The following is a 21,932-nucleotide window of genomic DNA, read 5'->3' as shown; positions in this document are numbered from 1 at the left end:
AACAGGAATGTTGATATCAAAGGGTATTAACTGTGATTTGCTGACTCCAGTTTTATATAAACCCAGTCATGTGAGCTGGGTTCCCATATGATACGCCCCTTTCATCAAATAACTTAAGCCTATTAACAAATGCTTTGATGGTACTTGGTCCATGGAGATTTCCACTAATTGCCCTGTGCTTTTAACACTTCCAAATACATATTACAATTGTTTATTATAAAAATGACTAGAAAGCAGTCGCTGCATGCCTCGAATCAGCCTGATGAATATTAGGATGCACAGAGAAAGGTCTATCAGTCTACATGATTATGCAGGGGCAGGACCACAGAACAGATCCCTTTCCAGTGCAAAGCAGGACACACCAGTCATTCTGGATTGTTAAATATGTAACAGTGATTCTGCCTATAGGTGCAAAAGATGAGGCTTAAAACATATGGCTGTTTTCAAAGATCACTGATCTTCGCGAACTACCAAAGAATAAAATGAAAGGGAAGATCTCAAGCCATAATTATGCTGTAAGCTTCTGGGGGGTAGAAAATTATCTATCCTAGAACATCCCACAGCACCTGCTGCAGTTCTGGCATATAACAGGCATTTAATAGATGTTTATTGATGGTTCAAGACATGATATTAAGATTCACTGCAGTGATTAAATTCTAAAACTGCAACTGTTACTTGAATAAATGGGAGGCACTGTGGTAAAAGAGAAATAACTTTAGATTTGGAATCAAACAACCCAGGGTTCAATCCTGGTGTGACATCAACCAGCTTGTTACCTTGAGCAAGTCACTGAATCTTTGAGCTTCAGACTCCTTGCCTGTAAAGTGGGGACAATAATACCATCTTTGCAAAGACGTTAGGCTAAATTTTAATTTTCATTTTAAATGGGGTATACAGATCACCTAGCACAATGTCCGGGATAAAAGAGTACTCAGTGAACAGATCTGTGGTGCTCTTTGGGTTGAATCATGAACTTAAAGAAATAAACATCAGAGTATCCATTATCTCAATTTCAATCTTTCTTCACAAGCTGTCTCCACCTTGACACACTATCTATGACAACAGACGTATATTTATAAAGTCAGTGACAAAGACTGATGGTTGTGTTCCATAGCAGACTAAATAACTGTGATAATCAACCCATGATAACTATGTGATGCAAAAGAACAATATTGTTTTCTAAAAAAGAAATGTTCTGCCTATTTATTAATCAGTTGTAAAATACCTGCAGAGATGCACTTTGTACTTATAAAAAACACATTTTCTCACCCCTTTGTACTATGAACCCATCCCTTACCAGTAATTTTCGGTGGACGCTGGCATATTGCATCCAAAAAGTAGCATATGATGGACAGTATCCATGCTGGCACGGGGTTTGAAGTCAACTGTTAAGAGAAAATGATACATGATCGTCAATACAAGTTATACTTCTGTGCACAAGTGTCACAAGAGACCCCAGCATTCAACATTTCAAGTAGCTGTATAACAAAGATATTTTGATGCTCTTATGACAGAATGCTCTGGTTGTATAAATTATCTTATTCCTTAAGATGAACATGATTTGATAATTTAATTTAGTAGGATAATAAACTATTATATAACAGAAGAGAAAATAATAGGCTGAAACTACAGATATACACACACATTAATGAAAGCCCCCTATTAAAGTGATGAGAGCATTGTGTGGGTATAACATGAAAGCTCCAGGCTACGTATTCACAATATATTTCCTTCCAGAATTCGGTAGAGTTCTGAGCACCATACAATACTGCACAACACTGCACTGAAACAGAAGCCACAGTGAGTGGTCAGAACGTAAGCAAAAGGATTCAGAACACAAATTTATTACCATCTTAAAATAACAGCAGCCACTGGATTGTGATATGGAGAAACAAGTTACTAGAAAAGAAAAGAAAAGTGGAAAATGTATCTTTACAAAAATACACAAGAAGAAAAATGTCCTGGGTGAGTACTGTGCACTTGTTAAAGGGAAACTGAAACTTACACGTTGTCATTTCTCTTTTTGTCCTAATAATAGTGGTTGAAAGACATTAAAATAAACAAAAGTCAGTTCAGAGGTTGAACAAAGAAAAATCAGGGATAAGTTATATCATTTAGTGTGATCAATACCGAGCATGAGCTTTCTTTCCTGGTTTGGGTGTGGCTCATCCCCTTTTGTCCACATTCAAAATGCTGCCCGACCAGGCAGTTTTCAAGTCACCTTTACACATAAAAATGTTAAATAGTCTAAAATGATCTTGAGTCTTGGGTGTGTGCAAAACTGCATTTTTAGCTCTTTTTGTCTATTTGATAAAATTAATAAAACACCTTTTATTGCTGAAATATGTATCTGAGACATATGTATTTATAAAATAGAAGATGTTCTACATCAAACTATAGCACCATGGCTTGCATAGTGTGGCTGATCAGAAAACACAAGGTGCCTACTGTGAGCCATCTTGACTCCCAACTTTCATGGAAAATAAAAAGCCTTTCATTTACTGCACTGAAAATAAGAATTTAAAGCCTAAAAATCACATCTTGAGATTTTCATACTGCTATTTAAAAAACCAACAAACAGAGGTTAGCTGGAAAATGGACTTGATATAACTTGAGGCTTCGTTTTCTGTTACCAAAGAATATAGTAAGCCTAGGAAACTGAAGAAGACACTTTGGAAGGAAAGAAACAATTAGAAATTACAATAGTTCCCAAATCATAGAAAATCATATCATTACCAAGCCTAAATTTGTTACAAAAGAAATGGAAGAGGGATTCTACCTCCATAGGCTCGCTCTCAAGTTGAGTGCGGGACTTCTTTCCCGCCTTCCAGAACCCTCCCAGGGGATCATTCCTCTAAGGAGGCAAATTGAAAAGGCCCAGAGGTGGGAGTACCTAGCCTTTGTCTTTTACTCACTTTACATTTATTTTGGTATGTGATGCAATTTGCTATCTTATATTCATTTTTTTTTAAATTAATTAATTAATTTATTTATTTATTTTGGCTGTGTTGGGTCTTCGTTTCTGTGCGAGGGCTTTCTCTAGTTGCGGCGAGCGGGGGCCACTCTTCATCGCGGCGCGCGGGCCTCTCACTATCGCGGCCTCTCTTGTTGCGGAGCACAGGCTCCAGATGCGCAGGCTCAGTAGTTGTGGCTCACGGGCCTAGTTGCTCCACAGCATGTGGGATCTTCCCAGACCAGGGCTCGAACCCGTGTCCCCTGCATTGGCAGGCAGACTCTCAACCACTGCGCCACCAGGGAAGCCCCTTATATTCATTTTTATCAAATGGCTTCTATCATTCTATGGATGTCTATAACTTTTTGGTCCGATTAAATCTACCTCCCACTCTTTCTTTTCTTTTTTTTTTTAAATATATATCCCTATGCCAGTCTATGAGGGGCTGTCAAATGAGAGGCTGGCTCCTCTGCTTTTTCAGAACCTATGTAGATGATCATAGGGTTCCCATCCCCCTTAGATTCTTTGATTATGGGTGGATTATATTAATAGGTTTCCCATGATTGAATCATTCTGGGAATTTTGGTAATAAATCAACATGGCCACATGCATTTTATCAAGAATTAAACTGTTGGATGAAAAACAATGTGAGTTCGAGGTGTCAGCTAAAAATCCAGGTGTAATGATCCAGCAGAAGATTGGAATTCCGTAACTCTTATTCAAGGAAGAGATCAGAGAATTACATATTTGGGAATCACTCAAAAATTGAACCCTGAAGGCATGAGGGTAAACAAAAGCACCAAAGGTGATAGTAGGAACCACAGCTAAGGCTCAGGACAGTTTTAGGGAAAGCCCTGAGCTGTCAGGGTCTGTGTAGGAGAACAGTGTTTTGGGTTCTTTTTTCTTTTTTTTTTTTTTTAATATTAATGCAGTGTGTGTACTGTTGTGAAACAAAGCAAAAACCTTTTTGAAAGAAGAGTGGGCTACCATTAAATTTAAAAAGTCAAATATTAAGCAAAAGATTCAGGTAAGGACAGAGAAGAGACCTATTGGGAGAAGAATAGATCATGAAGACAACAACATACAGTCTCTGTGGCTTTTCACTAGGAAGGAAAGCCAAAAGTTTTGCTTGGGCTCCTGCTTATGCAAGAGGATCTTCTCATTGTCCTTTGTAGAGGGCAAACATTATTCAAAGTATAACTTCTCTAGCCATTTTCTGATTTTTTTTTTCTTCTTCTGACATACTATTTTAAGAACCACTTATTTGTTCCACAGTGAACTCTTAGTAGACATGTGTTTAATTTTAGTTTCTATAGTGAGAAAGAAATCAATATCTTTAAGTGGTAGTAAAAGAGAATCTCTCAAAGTTCCCTCTCATAAAAACTTATTCTCACTGACTCATACATTCCTCCAGAAACTCAAGATCTAATTTAAATGCCAAGTAAATTATTGGTATAGAGTAAAAACAAACAACTAACCATCTTTTTCATCTCCTAAAGAAAGAGTATAGTATCAAACTATTCATATAATTGTAACTGAAAGTAAAATTCATTGCAAGTTGAAATGAAAAACACGTCCAGCAAAAGAAATGTCATATCAAAATGTAAATCTAAACCAAACAGTAGATGCCATAAAATAGAGCAAAGATAAAGCAGGACTTGGACAATTTCACTGAAGGGCCTGCTGCCAGTAGTGGGCAGAGGTCAACTGGGAAAAGATTAGGCTGACAGGTCCATTTCCTGGGTTTGTACCACTCCTACTTATTATTCCTGCCTTTGCAAAATAAGACCCCACCCCTAGGGAATAAGAATAATGTCCACTGAGCACAGGATACACAGATAACTATGCTAGAGATTTCAACATTACACAAAATATAATATGGAAAAATATTTAAAAATCACATCTTAAATTCCCCCTTCTTTTTCTCCCATCATACACCAAAAGAAATAAAGGATCCAAGGGGAAGGGAGCTAGAGGATAATAATGAAAACAACTGCATTTAAGTGTGCGATTCTGACAGGCAGAATAAACAAAGGCAGCCTTGGGATGGTGACAAACAGGCAAAAACCACAGCCTTGCGAGAATGCAAGGGTGTACTATATCCGATAAGATTAAACGTGCCACTGACTCTTCTAACTCAATAATAAGATGGCAGTTGCTTATGTGGAAATGGTTCTTCAGCCTCAATGGGTGTTAGCAGTTCAGACGGCCTGATGGATAAGACCAGGGAAAATTTTATAGGCAAGTAAGTGCGAGTGAGTCCTGGGAACCAAATACTTTTGAAGGACTAAGACTCCAGAAATAGTGACGCAAGCACATTAATTAAAGGAAATGTGATAATACTGCAAGTGCATAGGTTGGAGGATTTCTCAAAGAATAATGTCATCTGAAATGAAAGACTTGAAAGTACATGTGTGGTTGACATATTGAGCAGAGAGATAACTAGGTCTATTTTCTGCAGTTCTAAGCAAAATTTGTTCTAACTGCATGAGCTTGTTCAGGATTTATGGCCTCTTTTAGCTAACATCAGACTACAATCAGGGCCATAAAATTTTCTAAAAATGTGACCTAGGAGAGAATTTCATTTAGCACTTGGCTTTCTCTCCATTTTTCCCTTCCAAGTGGATATCCAGGTCTGCATGTCAAATTTTGATGTATCTGCCAGACCTAGGATGTGGAAATATTTCAAAGAACTCACACAGCCAAGTGGAGGAATATGCAATTTAGGAGATATCTATGTACACATATAACCAACCCCAAAATACCACTGGAAATGGGAGGAACACCCTTTTTAGCCAAAGGAAGGCAGTAAAGAAATACTACAGACCATGGATAATTAACCTATCGAATAAAAAAGAACTGACTTGCAAATGCAAGTTTGAATCTCCAAAACTTAGGCACTCCTGAATTGTTACCTATATATATCATCAGAGAAAACTGTTAACTTTATTTCTTTTTTCCTCTTAGTGGAATCATATTACACACAGTAAACAGCTTATTTCATATACTGTGGATATTTTTACATGTTATTAAACATTTTTTGTCAATGATACTTTTCAGCTAGTGCTGTGCATTAGAATTATCCTATGGAGTTTGTTAAAAATACAAGTGCTCAGGGTCAATCCTAGATCAGTCCTGCCCCTTCCCCCATCAATATCTTATTTGAATCTCCAAAAGTTGTTCCAGGCAAGTGTGTCTTTGCAAAATTTCAAAGGTGAATCAGAGGTGATTCTGACAACAGTCAACATTTTCAGTGGCAGTGGCTGAATATATTCTATTACGTGAGCATATCAGAGTTTACTCAACTTAATTAATTTAGGTTGTATAGCTCTTTTAAATGTACAGAGTAAACAGTAAAAACAAGGTTTCTTTTAAAACGAATTTATAAATGTTTCTGAAGGCAAAAATTAGTTGATCCTTTAGAATTGTTTTATTAAAAGAGATCATTGGAACTGTACATTACGTCAGGCAGTTTTAGCTGTATCACCTAAAATCGTTTTAGGGCTGAGGTCTGAAGCAAGCATACAAATGGAACCTCTGGTATGTTCATGTCTGTGATAGAGTCCGTTTTTTAATAATCCTAGTGCTTTCAAGCCATTTTCAATATTGAGAAAATAGAGAGGTGTAAGGTTCAAGGAACAATAATGTAAAAGAGTTGTCATAATTTTTAAAAAATTATCAGTTCCCCAATCTTAATATCACTCCCATAAATATTTCTTTCCAAAAAATAAAGATTATACTTCAGAAACCATTCATAGGAACTGAAGATAATGCTCTAAATTGCAATTTAAGTGTAGGCTATGATCAACCTTAATGTTCATAATCTTGCAGTTGGGCAAGAAAAGTTCAGACAAATGTAAAGCTCACAACAGCGGAGTCCATTTGGCTGCATGTTGAAAACCCACAGCAATGGCATATTATATTACCTTCTGCCGGCTTTCTGCAAACCATAAAGCAATTCTACACTAAAATAAAGACCTCTGCTTGAACATTTTTAATCAGAAAGTTTAATAGAAAAGTTGTCATTAGCTCTCGCTAGCTTGGACAATGATATACAATTCAGAAAGAATCCTTAACGTGGTTTATGAGGACTTTAAGCTGCTGTTGCCAAATTAACCAAGAAATAAGACACCCAAGCAAGGCTATAAATTGAACACAAATTTCAAGTGAAATAATCCTTACCGCTGAATAAAGGAATTTCAGCACAAAAAGAATTAAACTTCTAGATGAAATACCTTTTAAAATGGAACTTTCTGGTATATGTCAGAACCAACTAAACAGTCGATAAATAGATTTTACCAGCCAGACTATGCAAGATAAAATAGCATAAGCTTCATTAAGCCCTGTTTTTGTAATATCATCTCTGTAATATCCCCCTATTAATTTCCCACAGAATCAAATCCACATTCCCCTCTTGCCTTTCCAGAATATCGCAGCAGTCTCCGATTCCGCTACATTTCCAACAAGACAACCTCCAACATACACTCTGGGCTCTCACTGGCTGCCCTTCTCACCTAGCAACCATAACCACTAACGTTTACTGAGGGCTTACCCTGTGCATGGCTCATTTAGTGCTCACAGCAACCCTATGAGTCTGGTCCTTTCCCCCTCAAACAGAGGAGCCTGAGTAACAACCGCCCATGGCCATGCAGCCAGCAAGTGGCCAGGCTCACGCGTGTGCCCAGTACGCTCCTTCCGTGCTCATATGGTTGGCAGCTGGAATATTCTCCTCCTTCTGCAGATCCAAATAGACCGTCTTCCCAGACCCAGATCAAACACTGCCATCTCTCTCATGAAATTTTCTCTGACTAAAACAGTTCACACTGGTCTTTTGAGAGTTGGCCACTGAAACTGTCCCCACTGATATAGCTGAAATGGATACTTCAGAATGACTGTCAAAATGCCAAGAACCCCTAGACACTGAAGGACGTTTTACACATCAAACCTGATCCAACCCCGGGCTTTCGGAATTGGCCATTTTCTGGGGAGTGGGGAGGGGTGGCATTTTGACATTACTGCATTAAAATAGCTTTGTCAACATGTCAGTTACTTTTTGATGACCTCTAGATGCACTGAATTGAAGACATTCCTGTCTCAGCTTCATAAAATATAATGAAATGGTTCCTACCCCTCTTCTCTTTTTTATTACCTGACAAAACTCTGGGGGCTTGGGGGGGGGGATTGTCATGTTGGAAATGTGGGTATTTGGGTGACCAAAGGATAGAGGACATTTAAGAAATATGCTGAGACAGAGTGTATAGCAACAGCTTCTCCTTATTGATTATGACCAAGCAAATGAGGTTTTAGCCACTCATCAGAGACCTCCAGTACAGTGTATCTTATTGGTGCTATTTCAGCTCTCTCCAAGTAGCTTTCACTAAGAAACTAGAATAGCCTCCGAGTGTGGCTGCTGGGAGGTACCCAACGGCCATGTGGAAGTCAGAGACTAAATTATTCATGTTGGAGAAAATCCTAGGTGAAGAGAGAAGGGAACGTATATGCAGTCAATTAATTGGAAGCAGAAAGGTGACAGAATGATTGCATTGGGATGGGGACTCACACACACAAACACACACACACCCCATTCTATTTACTGCTGTCAAAGCCGTAAAATGTGGATAAATGAGCACTGAACCCTGCCAGACCTTGGTCTTTACAGTCATGCTATGTAGCTGACCCATAAGCATGATCAAAATCAGATTGCTTCTGTAGTTTTTGAAGTATCCCAACATCACCTTAACATGTGCTTTGTTTAAGACAGGTCACATTTGGAAATATTCAAGTCTAACTGTACAATTCTGCAGTAGGAATTGTTTCACATTCAACAGAGAAGTCCAAGAAAATGAAAAGCAATGAATCATTAGATTAATTTTCATCTATTTCTAAATTCAATGCTTCTATCTGATTTGTATAGTGCAATTTGATACATAGAGACCTGCCATCATTCACTAAGGAAAAGACACATTTATTTACTGGTCATCCATGTGAGGGAAAGCAAGTGGATGAAGATGACAGTCAAATTTCTTGGCTGAGTGGGCTGCTGTCACAGCCAATTCTTCTGAGTGTCTATAAAACACCTTTTAGACAGCAACACAGTTCAGTGGTCAAATGTAGATTTTATCATACCCTCACCCATTCCAGTTCTGTGGTTCTTTATTAAAACAACAAACAAAAGCAGTGCTCTAGGGAAAGCTATAATTTTGTTCAGAATATGAAAATTATACTTATCTTCATTATAGTATTTTCTCAAACACCTACTTTAATTCATATTTAATAATTCAATGCTAACATATAAACACATCAAACATGCTGGACAGGCTTATATGTATATATTACAGGCATACGCACATGAAATTCCATGATAATTGTGATGGTATCTTCTCAAAATTAAGAAATATACTTATTTAAATGAGTTACATAATTAGTCACACAAGTGTAAAAATTATAAATTACTCAAATGCAATTTTGGCTTTTACCACCACCAAGAGAGGTTGTTTTAGTCCTAATAAGCAGTCTTTTTGTAATTTTCTTCAGAAATTTGAAAAGCAAAAGAAGAAAGTCCTTTTTATATGTTGTAACATTTGTATTCTTGTCTTCTAGAATTCTGCCAGGCTGTGATTTCCTTGAATTTGTATCATACTACATCTCCACTGCCTAGCCCAATAACTGGCACACGGCAGAATTTTAAAAGTTTGCTAAACTATTTACAATAGCCAGGCCATGGAAGCAACCTAAATGTCCATCAACAGATGAACAGATAAAGAAGATGTGGCACACATATACAGTGGAATATTACTCAGCCATAAAAAGAAACGAAATTGAGTTATTTGTAGTGAGGTGGATGGACCTAGAGTCTGTCATACAGAGTGAAGTAAGTCAGAAAGAGAAAAGCAAATACCGTATGCTAACACATATATATGGAATCTAAGAAAAAAAAAAAGAAAAGAAAAAAATGGTACTGATGAACCTAGTGGCAGGGCAAGAATAAAGACGTAGATGTAGAGAATGGACTTGAGGACACGGGGCGGTGGGGGGGAAGCTGGGGCGAAGTGAGAGTAGCATTGACATATACACACTACCAAATGTGAAACAGCTAGTGGGAAGCAGCTGCATAGCACAGGGAGATCAGCTTGGTGCTTTGTGACCACCTAGAGGGGTGGGATAGGGAGGGTGGGAGGGAGATACAAGAGGGAGGGGATATGGGGATATATGTATACATATGGCTGATTCACTTTGTTGTACAACAGAAACTAACACAGTACTGTGAAGCAATTATACTCCAATAAAGATCTATTAAAAAAATTTTTTTAAGTTTGCTGAATTTATGAACAAGTGCCTTTCTTAAAAAACAATTATTCCATTATATTCAAATGAGTATAATTTAAGACAAAAGAGTAAATTGTCTACTATTCAATATGTTGCCTTATAAAATGGCCAAACAAAACACTTTTTTAGGGTCCACTCATGCATAAGCAAGCAATTACTGAGTCCCTACCATATCCTGTGGCACATATCCTGCTGGCATTCAAAAATTTTAAGGGCACAGATAATGAAAACAGAAGGTATAAAATGATAAGTGTCTTAAAAAAAATGAACAAAGTTTTATAGGTGTTTACAAGTCTTCATTTTAAACCATATTTAATCTTATGATAAGGCACCCTGAGCCCCAGAATTTCAGACAACACACAAAAAAGCCAAAATTTCATTCATGGAAAAGCCTTGGTTACCCAACAACTAAAACTTTCACTTTGGGAATTGGGATAAGCTATGTATAATCACCCTCCCAACATATAACCTGTATATCCAAGCCCTTTGCCTTCTGCAAATGTTTAAATCTTCATGTGTATTGGGTTTTATTTCGTAAGATGGTTTGAGGTTTATTTTACTTTTTGGCAGAACTGATCAGAGTGTTCCCAGTAGGGAATGAAGGTAAGGGAATGAAAGAATAATTGTTTTTAATGTGAGGAAGACAGAGATGTGTGATTGCTGTATTTCAGCTCCTTCTATCCATTTGATAACTTCTTCCCTTTATCCCCTGTATCACTATCCCCACACCTAAATCTGTTATGATTTAAATGGCATACATGTAGGGAGCACATATATAGTAAAAGCTTCTTAACCTCTCTGACCTTCTGTTTCTTTTTCTCTAAAATGGCTTAAATATGCTTAGTTTTCAGTATCTTAGTGTCTGGCAAGTCCTCAGTAAACGATGGCTGGTGGTGGGCTGATTATAGGAACAAGCATTCCTATAATAGGACAAACTATTGTCCTAGCACCTGATTAAATCACAGACACAGATGTTCCTGTCTCTGTTTCTCTATATAAAATAGGACAACCTACAGGGCTGTCCTAAGAATTAATGAGATTATACATGCAAATTTTCCCTTACTTATTCCCTTATATAAATCATTGTTGGTACTTCTCTTTGGTTTTCAATTTTCCAGTTCTATTTTGCCTACACCTAAACTTCTGTGGTTGCTGAATTATGTAAACAACAGTAACCACAAACCTCCTGGGGGTAGTATATTAAAGGACTAACACCGAAGGTGAAATAATCATGTTTTGAACAGGTGACAAAATGTTTAGTATTCATGCAATCCTCCCAGCAATAAAGTATAGAAGAAATACTGAAAATAGTTATAATTCTTATAAGATCCTTTAAGGATCCTAGAACTGGAAACAGTTTAATCTTAGATGAGAGTTGCCTAAGAAAAATGGACAAATGTTTAACACCTGGTTGTAATATAGCCCTTTATGTGTTTCCTGTGAATATTTTTCTTGACTGAATATATTGACTTGTACTTTCAATTTTAAGTTATGTGAAAGTAAACACATTTATATTAGGAGAGCAATAACACATTCCAGGATATATATTTATAGGCCTTAGAGTCACCAGCTCTGAAATCATTTACTACCACTACCTCCAGAAACAAGCCAGTAACCTATTAATGTGAGACCTGTAATACTGCTCTGAAACACAACTACCATATTTATACAGGTGTGTAGAGGGGCCTTCTCTTCAAAAACAGGAGGAAGAAAGTCTACTCCTGAACTTGGACAAAGAAAATATAAAATTAGTAAAGAAAAACTTCAGGTACAGTTCCTTTTTATTAGTAAACATTATTTTCTCCTAAGCTATCAAATATGTTGACATGAAATTGAGGAAAGCTTTACTGTTAATATTTTAATTATGAATTTATATCCTAAATCACTTTTGGTGTTACTCAAAGCACGACAATTAGGAACTTACATTATTTTTCTCCCTTTAAAGTTAAAGTTCAGGATCTGGAAGCACCATACTTTCTAACTTTTTTCCTGGTAATGTTCAATTGTTACACAAAGGAACATCACTCAGGCAATGTTCAACTTCCCAAGGTCTGACTTATTTTTATGAGTTAACTATGGAGCAAATTTTGTTTAGAGTGTTGATACAGGTTGTATTTTCTGTTGCGATTGCCACAAAAGTGTGTGAAAAAAATAGATGCACATTGTTCTGGATTTGAAGATCTATAATGTATTTTCCTGTGGGGAACACCTCATGAAAGTTCATCCTCAGATGGCCCCAAGGCTACTGTACACATTTTACAATTCATATAATAGCCATTTCAGACAGCCCACTTGAAGATTAGTTTCAAGGGAACAAAGTACAACTCTCATTACCATCACTTTCTCTCCAAAATCAACGTCTCAAAGCAGAAAAACAAGGGACGGGGGCAAATCCATGAATAATTTGCCAATCACATGTCTTCCCTAAACAGTTAAATGTCTGTCATAAGGGATGTTTAAATTAAAACCACCTAGATGAAAACAGATGGTGCTTTGTCACATTTTCTACCTGATTTAAAGGCTCAGCTGGGGAAGGAGCTGTCATTTAAGAGCCCTCTTATTCTATAATATAGACAACAGGACTGAGGTTCCTTCTGTCCTCCCTCCCTCCCTCTCTCTTTCCCTTCTTTCCTTCTCTCATTCACGCCTACTTTCACTCCTTCCTATCCATCTACTTGTCTGACAGGTAAAATCTTACATTCCCCAATGTTGATTCTGAGTGCAGTCGATTTATAGCATGAACCAGCAGGTATATAGACTCTGTTGAGTGGAGCGGAATTAAGCATCCAGCCACAGACAGAAAGCCAATACTCTACAAATGGGACCACATGGCATTGGGAGCCATCGACATCTGCATGCAACTCCTTAACTACTATTACTCATAAGTCTCTCCAGATACAGTTTGTAATCTTGTCTCTCAGTGGCTCACTGGTTTGTTTCTGCATTAGGCATTATAAATGCATTTTTAGAAACTGACAGTAAAAGATTAATATGCTCATAACCATCAAAGAGAACCTTTCACTGATTTCCAATAGCTGCCCTTCCTTCAACTGCCCACCCCTCCACACCATCCAATTAATACTTACTCACGAAGGCTTCCTCATCCATTGGCAAATGCATTGACATGCAGAAGTACGTATCAGACTATTAAAGAAAGAAAGATACAAAATATGAATTAAACTGCTGCTAGTAAAGAAGAAATAACTCGTAAAAGCATGGGCTCTATGACTGAAAAAGAACTACTGGTCCAGTGAGGTGAAGTTGTCTGCCAAATGCTGGGTGCCAGGTTAATGGAAGGGCTAAGCCTAGAACTTAGGTTCCCTAAACATTTTTCTATGATTCTTTCTTAAACGACGTCAAATCCTATTTATAAAACCAATTATCATGAGTAATATTTCTAGTACTGTCACAGTTAAAAGGCAACATTTTAAATGCTTCTATATAAAGTAAAACAATTCAATGCATTTGACTTTAAAATGGTAGGAGTTAGTTTTGATCATCTTTATCATTTGCATAATTAAATATTTAATTTCTTGAATCACTTTACAACTTCCCAAAATATTAATTAAAAAGATACAATGGGGACTTCCCTGGTGGTGCAGTGGTTAAGAATCCGCCTGCCAATGCAGGGGACATGGATTCTATCCCTGGTCCGGGAAGATCTCACATGCCACGGAGCAACTAAGCCCATGCACCACAACGACTGACCCTGTGCTCTAGAGCCAGCGAGCCACAACTATTGAGCCCGTGTGCCATAACTACTGAAGCCTGAGCACCTAGAGCCCGTGCTCCGCAACAAGAGAAGCCACCGCAATGAGAAGCCAGCGCACTGCAATGAAGGGTAGCCCCCGCTCGCCAGGACTAGAGAAAGCCCAAGCGCAGCAATGAAGACGTAACGCAGCCAAAAAAATAAATTAATTTTAAAAAAGATACAATGAATAAAAGTTGGTTTTAAAATATATTATATTTGGTTGTTCTCCCTTTATTTTTTTTAAAGATTTTTTTTTGATGTGGACCATTTTTTTTTAAAGTCTTTATTGAATTTGTTACAATATTGCTTCTGTTTTATATTTTGGTTTTTCGGCCCTGAGCCCTGAGGCATGTAGGAACTTAGCTCCCCAACCATGGACCGAACCCACACCCCTTACACTGGAAAGCGAAGTCTTAACCACTGGACCCCCAAGGAAGTCCCTGTTTTCCCTTACTTTAAAATTTTTATGTAGTGCATTGAAGAAATCAACATTAACTTGTTATTCTTTCTTTTCCAGTTACTAGTCTCTTATCTAAATTGCCATTTTCTACTATCAAATATACTAACATCAAGAATTTTTAGTGATAAAAATTGCAAATTAAGGAGAATGGGCATCTGTTGATCTACGTATTCCACTTCCTTAATGGAAATCCATATGTAGTGAAGTATGTGCTATGATTTATAATATACCCAACACAAATAGAGACTGAACTCATTTAATAATTCATACTTCATGGATTATTACTGCACAGTGGTGGAATCAAGAGACTCCACAAACGTGGATAGAGATAATCTGGGTTTCTCTAAACCTACTGGTCAGCACCAAAAATTGTGAAATTTGTACTTCTTTTTTCATTTCTGTGTTGGCTGGGAAGCAAGGAGATTCAAATACACATCAAAGAAGTATCTTAAAATTTAAAAAATTATAGAAATATGATTCAGTCTTTATTACTGCTTTTATATGTACCATTTCTTCTACTGCAACAAATTGTTTCATTTCTTAAAAGGCTTTATAATTACTTAGATTCACTCTTATTTTGATAAGGAGGAAACAGGATGGGAAATGTTGAAGGTTGCACAGCAAGAAGGTTAAGCCACATAAATGCTGGAGATGTGACTTCTGTATCCAAAACCCAATATATTGGGTTTGGAAATATATTGGCAAAATACTGCTTAAAGATCTTACCATCATGTACAAGATTGCTCATAAATATTTTTCCAACCTCTGAATTACTAACGTTATAAAACAGACCTACTCTGTTCTAACAGAAATAAGAAATTCAAGATTCCCTTGGTTGAACATCCTGAGCTATGAGTAATTCGGGACTGAAAGATATTTAGTGGCAGACTATAGCTGCTGCTGTTACTAATACTACTTCTAGCCAACAGTTATTGAATTCTTATTATGAGCCAGCCATCGTTCTCAATGTTATATATGTATTGTATCATGTAATAACAAAAACAATCCAATATAGACCCAACAGTATCCATAGATACTATTATTAACTCCTTTAAAGACAGTAAGAGTAAAAATTAGCATTTGTTGAAAGCTTACTATGTGTAAGCACTGCTCTAAGTGCTTTACATGTATTAAATCCTTTAATCCTTAAAACACATTCCCATGACACAGGTACTATTATTATCCCCATTTTATAGATGAGGAAACTGAGGCACACCAAGATTAAGTAGCTTTACTATTCATTCTGGCCAAAACCTGGTAATAGGCAGATAGGCTTCTGAACCCATCTTAGTGCAGTTACTTTAGAAAGCTGGCAATTGTAAATCTTTTCTCTGCCTCTTTGAGTTGTAAATCTTCTATCCAGAACTGTCTTCTCACATCAAGGAGATAGTTCGCAGCCAGTGGATGCCCTGCTCTAACTTACATCACTGCCTCCTGTCATAAAGATAGGAGAAGTTTGCTTTTCCTCTGGATAAGTGCCAATCAACAAACCCAGATGGCCTAGTCACATGGACTAACCCCTCCAATCCCCCTCAGTGCCTTTCCCTTAGCACAGCTCAGCCTTTAAAATAAGGTGTCCTGCTTTTTTTTCCAGCAAAGTTGAATTCAGTTCATGCTGGAGCTCCTTCCTTATTTGCAATAGTTTTTATTGAAAAAAATCTGTCCTTCCCACTTTAACTAGTGACCACCTGCACTAACAAGTGTAGGAGCTGGGATCTGAACACAGGTAGTCTGCCTAATGCATCACAGATCACTCAAAGCAATATGAACAATTAATGACTTAGAAGCAAATATGAAACAAAAGTAAATTTAAAGTAGCTAAGCATATATTTAAAACAAGAAATGATCCAAAGGAGCCAAAGGTTGCAATGAAATGCAAACCAAACAAGTTCTTTTAAATTTGTACTTATAATTTTGGGGTTTTATTTTATCTTTGATTTTATTATAAGCCACCTCAAGTTGTTTTTGGAATAGAGAAGTTATGGGCATAAACAGGTACGCCAAATTCAGCAAGTTTGTTCTTTTGATTAAAAAAAAACTAAGCACAATAATGGTTACATATACAGAATAAAGAAAACTACTTTTTGTACTCAGAATTGATCAGAACCGTATTATAATTCTTGCTCTTATCATCAGCTGCATAATTTTAAGTGGCAGAACAACTTGGGAATGTCTTTCTTCTATAGATTTATATTTCTTGGCTTATAACTTCTCTAATAATAAGAATGTGTTCAGATTTCAAATGTTTCTGTCCTATTCTGTTAAAGCCAGTTTAAAAGAAAAGAGAAGAGATGACATAGATCCTCCACAGAATAAAGAGTATCCTACAAAATTATTTTCGGAGAGTCTATATTAGACATTGCATCAGTGGTCTACCATGCACCATCATACTCTGATTTAGGATTTTACTTATGCCCCATTTTCAAGATAAAGAATAATTCTGTTAGAAAAAAAGAAGGTAAAACTCTTCTTTTTAAAAAATGAGCACATTAAAAAATACAGTGTGTATCAGATCAACAATTAGCCTTCAGCTGAAAGCTCTGAAGACCACAGTGCAATAGAAGAAAGAATAGCAAAAAGTAATTTATTCTTTCTCTGCAACTATAAAAGGTATCAGTGATTTTGTTCTCAAGTATTCTGGTACCATAGTTTGGTTTCTAGAATTAAGTTGAAAGCTCAAGTTCTTTGGAAAGAAGATATGTTCCTAAGGTCATTTACATGGTTCGATGGGAAAAGCCAAATCTCCAAGGTCTGCCTTCCTTAAGTGGGCTGAGTAGAAGTAAGCACACTTTTGTGTTACTTCATTTTCTTCTCACAATTATGCTGTGAGTAGGTCTAACAGGCACTGCAACTGTTTTATAGAAATGCAAACTTTCACAGAAAGGTTACTGATCCACCTAAGGCCAAGTAGTTAGTGTCAGAACTAGGATTAAAAATCTTCAAGTTTAAAAAATAAACAAATGGGACCTAATGAAACTGAAAAGCTTTTGCACAGCAAAGGAAACCATAAACAAGATGAAAAGACAACCCTCAGAATGGGAGAAAATACTTGCAAACGAAGCAACTGACAAAGGATTAATCCCCAAAATATACGAGCAGCTCATGCAGCTCAATATCAAGAAAACAAACAACCAATCCAAAAATGGGCAGAAGACCTAAATAGACATTTCTCCAAAGAAGACATACAGATTGCCAACAAACACATGAAAAGATGCTCAACATCACTAATCATCAGAGAAATGCAAATCAAAACTACAATGAAGTATCACCTCACACCGGTCAGAACGGCCATCATCAAAAAATCTACAAACAAGAAATGCTGGAGAGGGTGTGGAGAAAACTGCCCTGTTGGTGGGAATGTAAATTGATACAGCCACTATGGAGAACAGTATGGAGGTTCCTTAAAAAACTAAACATAGAATTACCATATGACCCAGCAATCCCACTACTGGGCATATACCCTGAGAAAACCATAATTCAAAAAGAGACATGGACCACAATGTTCATCGCAGCACTATTTACAATAGCCAGGACATGGAAGCAACCTAAGTGTCCATCAACAGATGAGTGGATAAAGAAGATGAGGCACATATATACAATGGAATATTACTCAGCCATAAAAAGAAATGAAATTGAGTCATTTGTAGTGAGGTGGATGGACCTAGAGTCTGTCATACAGAGTAAAGTAAGTCAGAAAGAGAAAAACAAATACCGTATGCTAACGCACATATATGGAATCTAAAAAAACAGTACTGATGAACCTAGTGGCTGGGCAGGAATAAAGACGCACTTTTCTACGCAGACATAGAGAACGGACTTGAGGACACAGAGGGGGAAGGGGAAGCTGGGACGAAGTGAGAGAGTAGCGTTGACATATACACTACCAAACGTAAAACAGACAGCTAGTGGGAAGTTGCTGCATAGCACAGGGAGATCAAGTCGATGCTTTGTGATGACCTAGAGGGGTGGGATAGGGAGGGTGGGAGGGAAGCTCAAGAGGGAGGAGATATGGTGATATATGTATACATATAGCTGATTCACTTTGTTGTACAGCAGAAACTACCACAACATTGTAAAGCAATTATACTCCAATAAAGATGTAAAAAAAAAAAAAAGTCAAGTTTATGCCTTCCAGATGATTAGAAATAGTTACTATCTTTCTTGCCACTTTCTTGCCATTAAGTTTTAATCCAGTTAAACTGTGATTCTGGCGAGTCTTTCAACCTTCATACCTCTGTTTTTTTAACTATGAGACTAAGTCCTATATTTTAAATAAAATTTAAGACTCTTCATAAGTAAATGAATAACTTTTTTTTTATAAGATATGTAATTTGTTTAAGAATGGAGTAGACAATGCCAAACTATTTGCCAAACTATTATAAGCTCATTACAGCATGGGGAGAAAAAGATTATTTAGGTGATTACAATAAACTGTTTTATCAGTACAGGTTAATTTCTATAGCAGGTCACCAAGAATGGACAGTACTTTCAATTCCATACTGTAAGCAGCAGTCAGTTTAAGAATTTAAGACTATACTAACATGTAATCACACAGTTAACTACAACCAACTCTTTGATGAGAAACTTTTTTTTTTTTAAAGCAAACCCTTGTGAGGCAACAACATTAAGAAAATTGGAACAATACATCGCTCAAAGTAATAAAATCATTACATCACTGATATAAATAACCGACTGTGTTTTTCTTTTTTTCAGGATGAACACCAAGAACACTATTTAACAATATCCTGATTAGGTAAATATGATCCCACAACCTCTATCATTCAACAATCCAAAAAAATTCAACTGATTTAAACATACGATCAGTACTTAGCATATGATACCCTGTAAAAGGGAAAACATTTACCGCGCCTTCTAACTTCATTCTAGAAGCTTCTCATCATAATTATTTATCATGGTAACATCACCAGGTAGGTATTACAGACACTACTTTAAAGATGGAAAAACTGAAGTTCAAGAAGGTAAGTAACTTGTGATTAAAAAAAAAATTCTCAAAACTGATGAAATGGAATTTGAACCCAGTTCACTAAAGCAGTTCTCTTTCCACTATAGAAAGATAGCTATTAAAAGGTTGTTTTTCAAATCTCTCTAATATTTGAAAAGAAAATGTCAGTTCTTAGACACAATGTTAATTGTTTATTTGATTAATGGGATAAATAAAGGAATCAAGGGCATAAAATTTAACAAGAAGTTTTAGTCCAAGTCCTCTAAATTTTCAAGGGCACCTGAGAACACTTCATGACAGCTTGTTGACAAACTGCAGTGAACCAGACTAGAGCCACAGCTATTTAATTTGGTCATCATTTTGTTTCTTCAAGGTAAAGCAATTTGAAAACGCACACATAATTCAGATCAATGTTTCTCTCTAACACTCTCTAACATTCTGAAGACACAAATACAGCACCTAATTGCCCATTATAATAGGTTCTTCATTTGAACACACTGTCCTAGAAAGGATGCTTCTATAATTCAACCTAAACTGCCAGTACAACCTTTCACAACTTTCCATATATCATCATCATGAATCTTCTTTTTCTCTCTGTGGGAAGAACACCGTATCTGAGCTTGGTGCCAGGCGACTGTCTGTAAAATACTGCAGATTCAAACTGCTAACATAAGGCTCAGATGTACAAGAAGGGAGAAATAATGTGAACCTACATAGCCACGTCTCTCCTTGCTATCTCTTATGGCATATCAGCCAAATCTGAATTAAGAGGGATATGATATTGCTGATACCTCTTTACTGCTGCTTACTGGAAACTATCCAAGAAAAGCACATTTTCCTGACAAAAGAAGATAGTGTGGTAAAAATGAAAAAAACTCACTTATTACTAAAGAACTTCTATTATATTCTATTATTACCCTTTTTCTTTTTAAAATTTTATTTATTTATTTATTTTTGGCTGTGTCGGGTCTCCGTTTCTGTGCGAGGGCCTTCTCCAGTTGCGGCGAGCCGGGGCCACTCTTCATCGCGGTGCGCGGGCCTCTCACTATCGCGGCCTCTCTTGTTGCGGAGCACAGGCTCCAGACGCTCAGGCTCAGTAGTTGTGGCTCACGGGCCCAGTTGCTCCACGGCATGTGGGATCTTCCCAGACCAGGGCTCGAACCCGTGTCCCCCGTACCGGCAGGCAGATTCTCAACCACTGCGCCACCAGGGAAGCCCTATTACCCATTTTAAACCGAGTTGTCATGTAGACAATAGTGTTCAGTAACACTTTGCTTACATTATTTAAGAAAAAAGGGTTCTTTATTTTGATTTAGTCATTTGTGAGACAGAGATGCAGTGGATTCTATGGAACAAGTAGTTAATAAAACGGACTCCTTATTTAAATTTATATGGGACAGACAAAACTATATACTATTACACATGAAAACTGTTCACATAAAACGAGTAGTTTTTGTTTTGGGAAACCAGAGGTACCATTCAGATTCTAGTATTGAGCACTATGATTAGATCCTGGATGGATAATATCCTCACTGCCCTTTTATTGTTCAGGCTTAAAGAGTCCCTGCAGACTACCTTTCTTAAGGAGACTATACAATGTGGTGACACAAACAGATGTAGAAACAGACAACACAACCCAGTTTTACCTGAATGTGGCCCTTTTGCTTATATCTGTGGCTATTTGCAAGTTGGCTGTTCTCTGTAAATAGGCCATAACCCATAGAAATGTTATATTGTGTATTAGGTCTCTGGTAACTTTTCTCAGTCATCCTTTGTTAAATAGCCAAAGCAGGGCAACCATCTCATGGTGGCAGTAGTGACTTTGTGCCTCAGAGTAGTTGCCCAAAAAGTAGGTAGTAACCTTTCTCCTAACCCAGACCATGCACAGTTTAAATCTGATCTAGACAAACCACAAAGGATCCATCAAGCCCTACATTTTCACACAGTATCACTTAGGGTTCAAATAACTTGAATTCTGCAAAGAAGGAGAGGAAATCTCAGGGACTGACAGTAGTACTGCCAGACCAACAAGAGAAAAGTACAGAAAGGGATCAGATCTCTTTGACAAGAATTTTGGTTATTGGGCATTTGGAAAATTACTTTTCAAAGTTTTCTTTTAACTGATCCAGATAGATAACAGACTCAAATTGCTATTTCCCAAAATAATTTTAATACATGCATAGTAAGTTTATACTGATTCAGTGGTGTTTGTAATTTCAACATTTTCCTAGAATAAAAGGAAGCTAGGGCAAAAGAAAACTATACCAAAGCATGCACGATTTTTTTGCAGTGAAAAATTCAGGTTTAAAAAATCTACCTCTCTTACACCAGAATTTAAAGACACTTAATTACAGATAAAATTCCTTAAACTGTCACTTTTGGATGTAGTCTGTTCTAATTTTCCTTTTCCTGTTGTCTTTCTCTTACCATATAAATAAAAGATATGTTGCCTATTTTTATTTATTAGGCCCTGGCAGAA

The 21,932-nt window shown here is 37.0% G+C and overlaps 1 protein-coding gene across 10 annotated transcripts in view; it reads right to left on the bottom strand.

Moving 5' to 3' along the window:
- Positions 1 to 21,932, bottom strand: part of PAM (peptidylglycine alpha-amidating monooxygenase) — a 281,828-nt gene that overhangs the window by 101,262 nt on the left and 158,634 nt on the right. For all 10 annotated transcript variants that reach the window (XM_059916834.1, XM_059916835.1, XM_059916833.1 and 7 more), the window contains 2 exons: positions 13,366 to 13,423; positions 1,298 to 1,385 (listed from right to left, as the gene is read on the bottom strand). In XM_059916834.1, the coding sequence (XP_059772817.1) occupies positions 1,298 to 1,385; positions 13,366 to 13,423 (146 nt within the window). The remainder of the gene's footprint in view (positions 1 to 1,297; positions 1,386 to 13,365; positions 13,424 to 21,932) is intronic.

This window comes from Balaenoptera ricei, chromosome 3 (genome assembly GCF_028023285.1).
Source record: "Balaenoptera ricei isolate mBalRic1 chromosome 3, mBalRic1.hap2, whole genome shotgun sequence".
NCBI lineage: Eukaryota > Metazoa > Chordata > Mammalia > Artiodactyla > Balaenopteridae > Balaenoptera > Balaenoptera ricei.
Note: the sequence above shows the minus strand (reverse complement) of the source record. Positions and strands in the feature narration are given on the sequence as shown.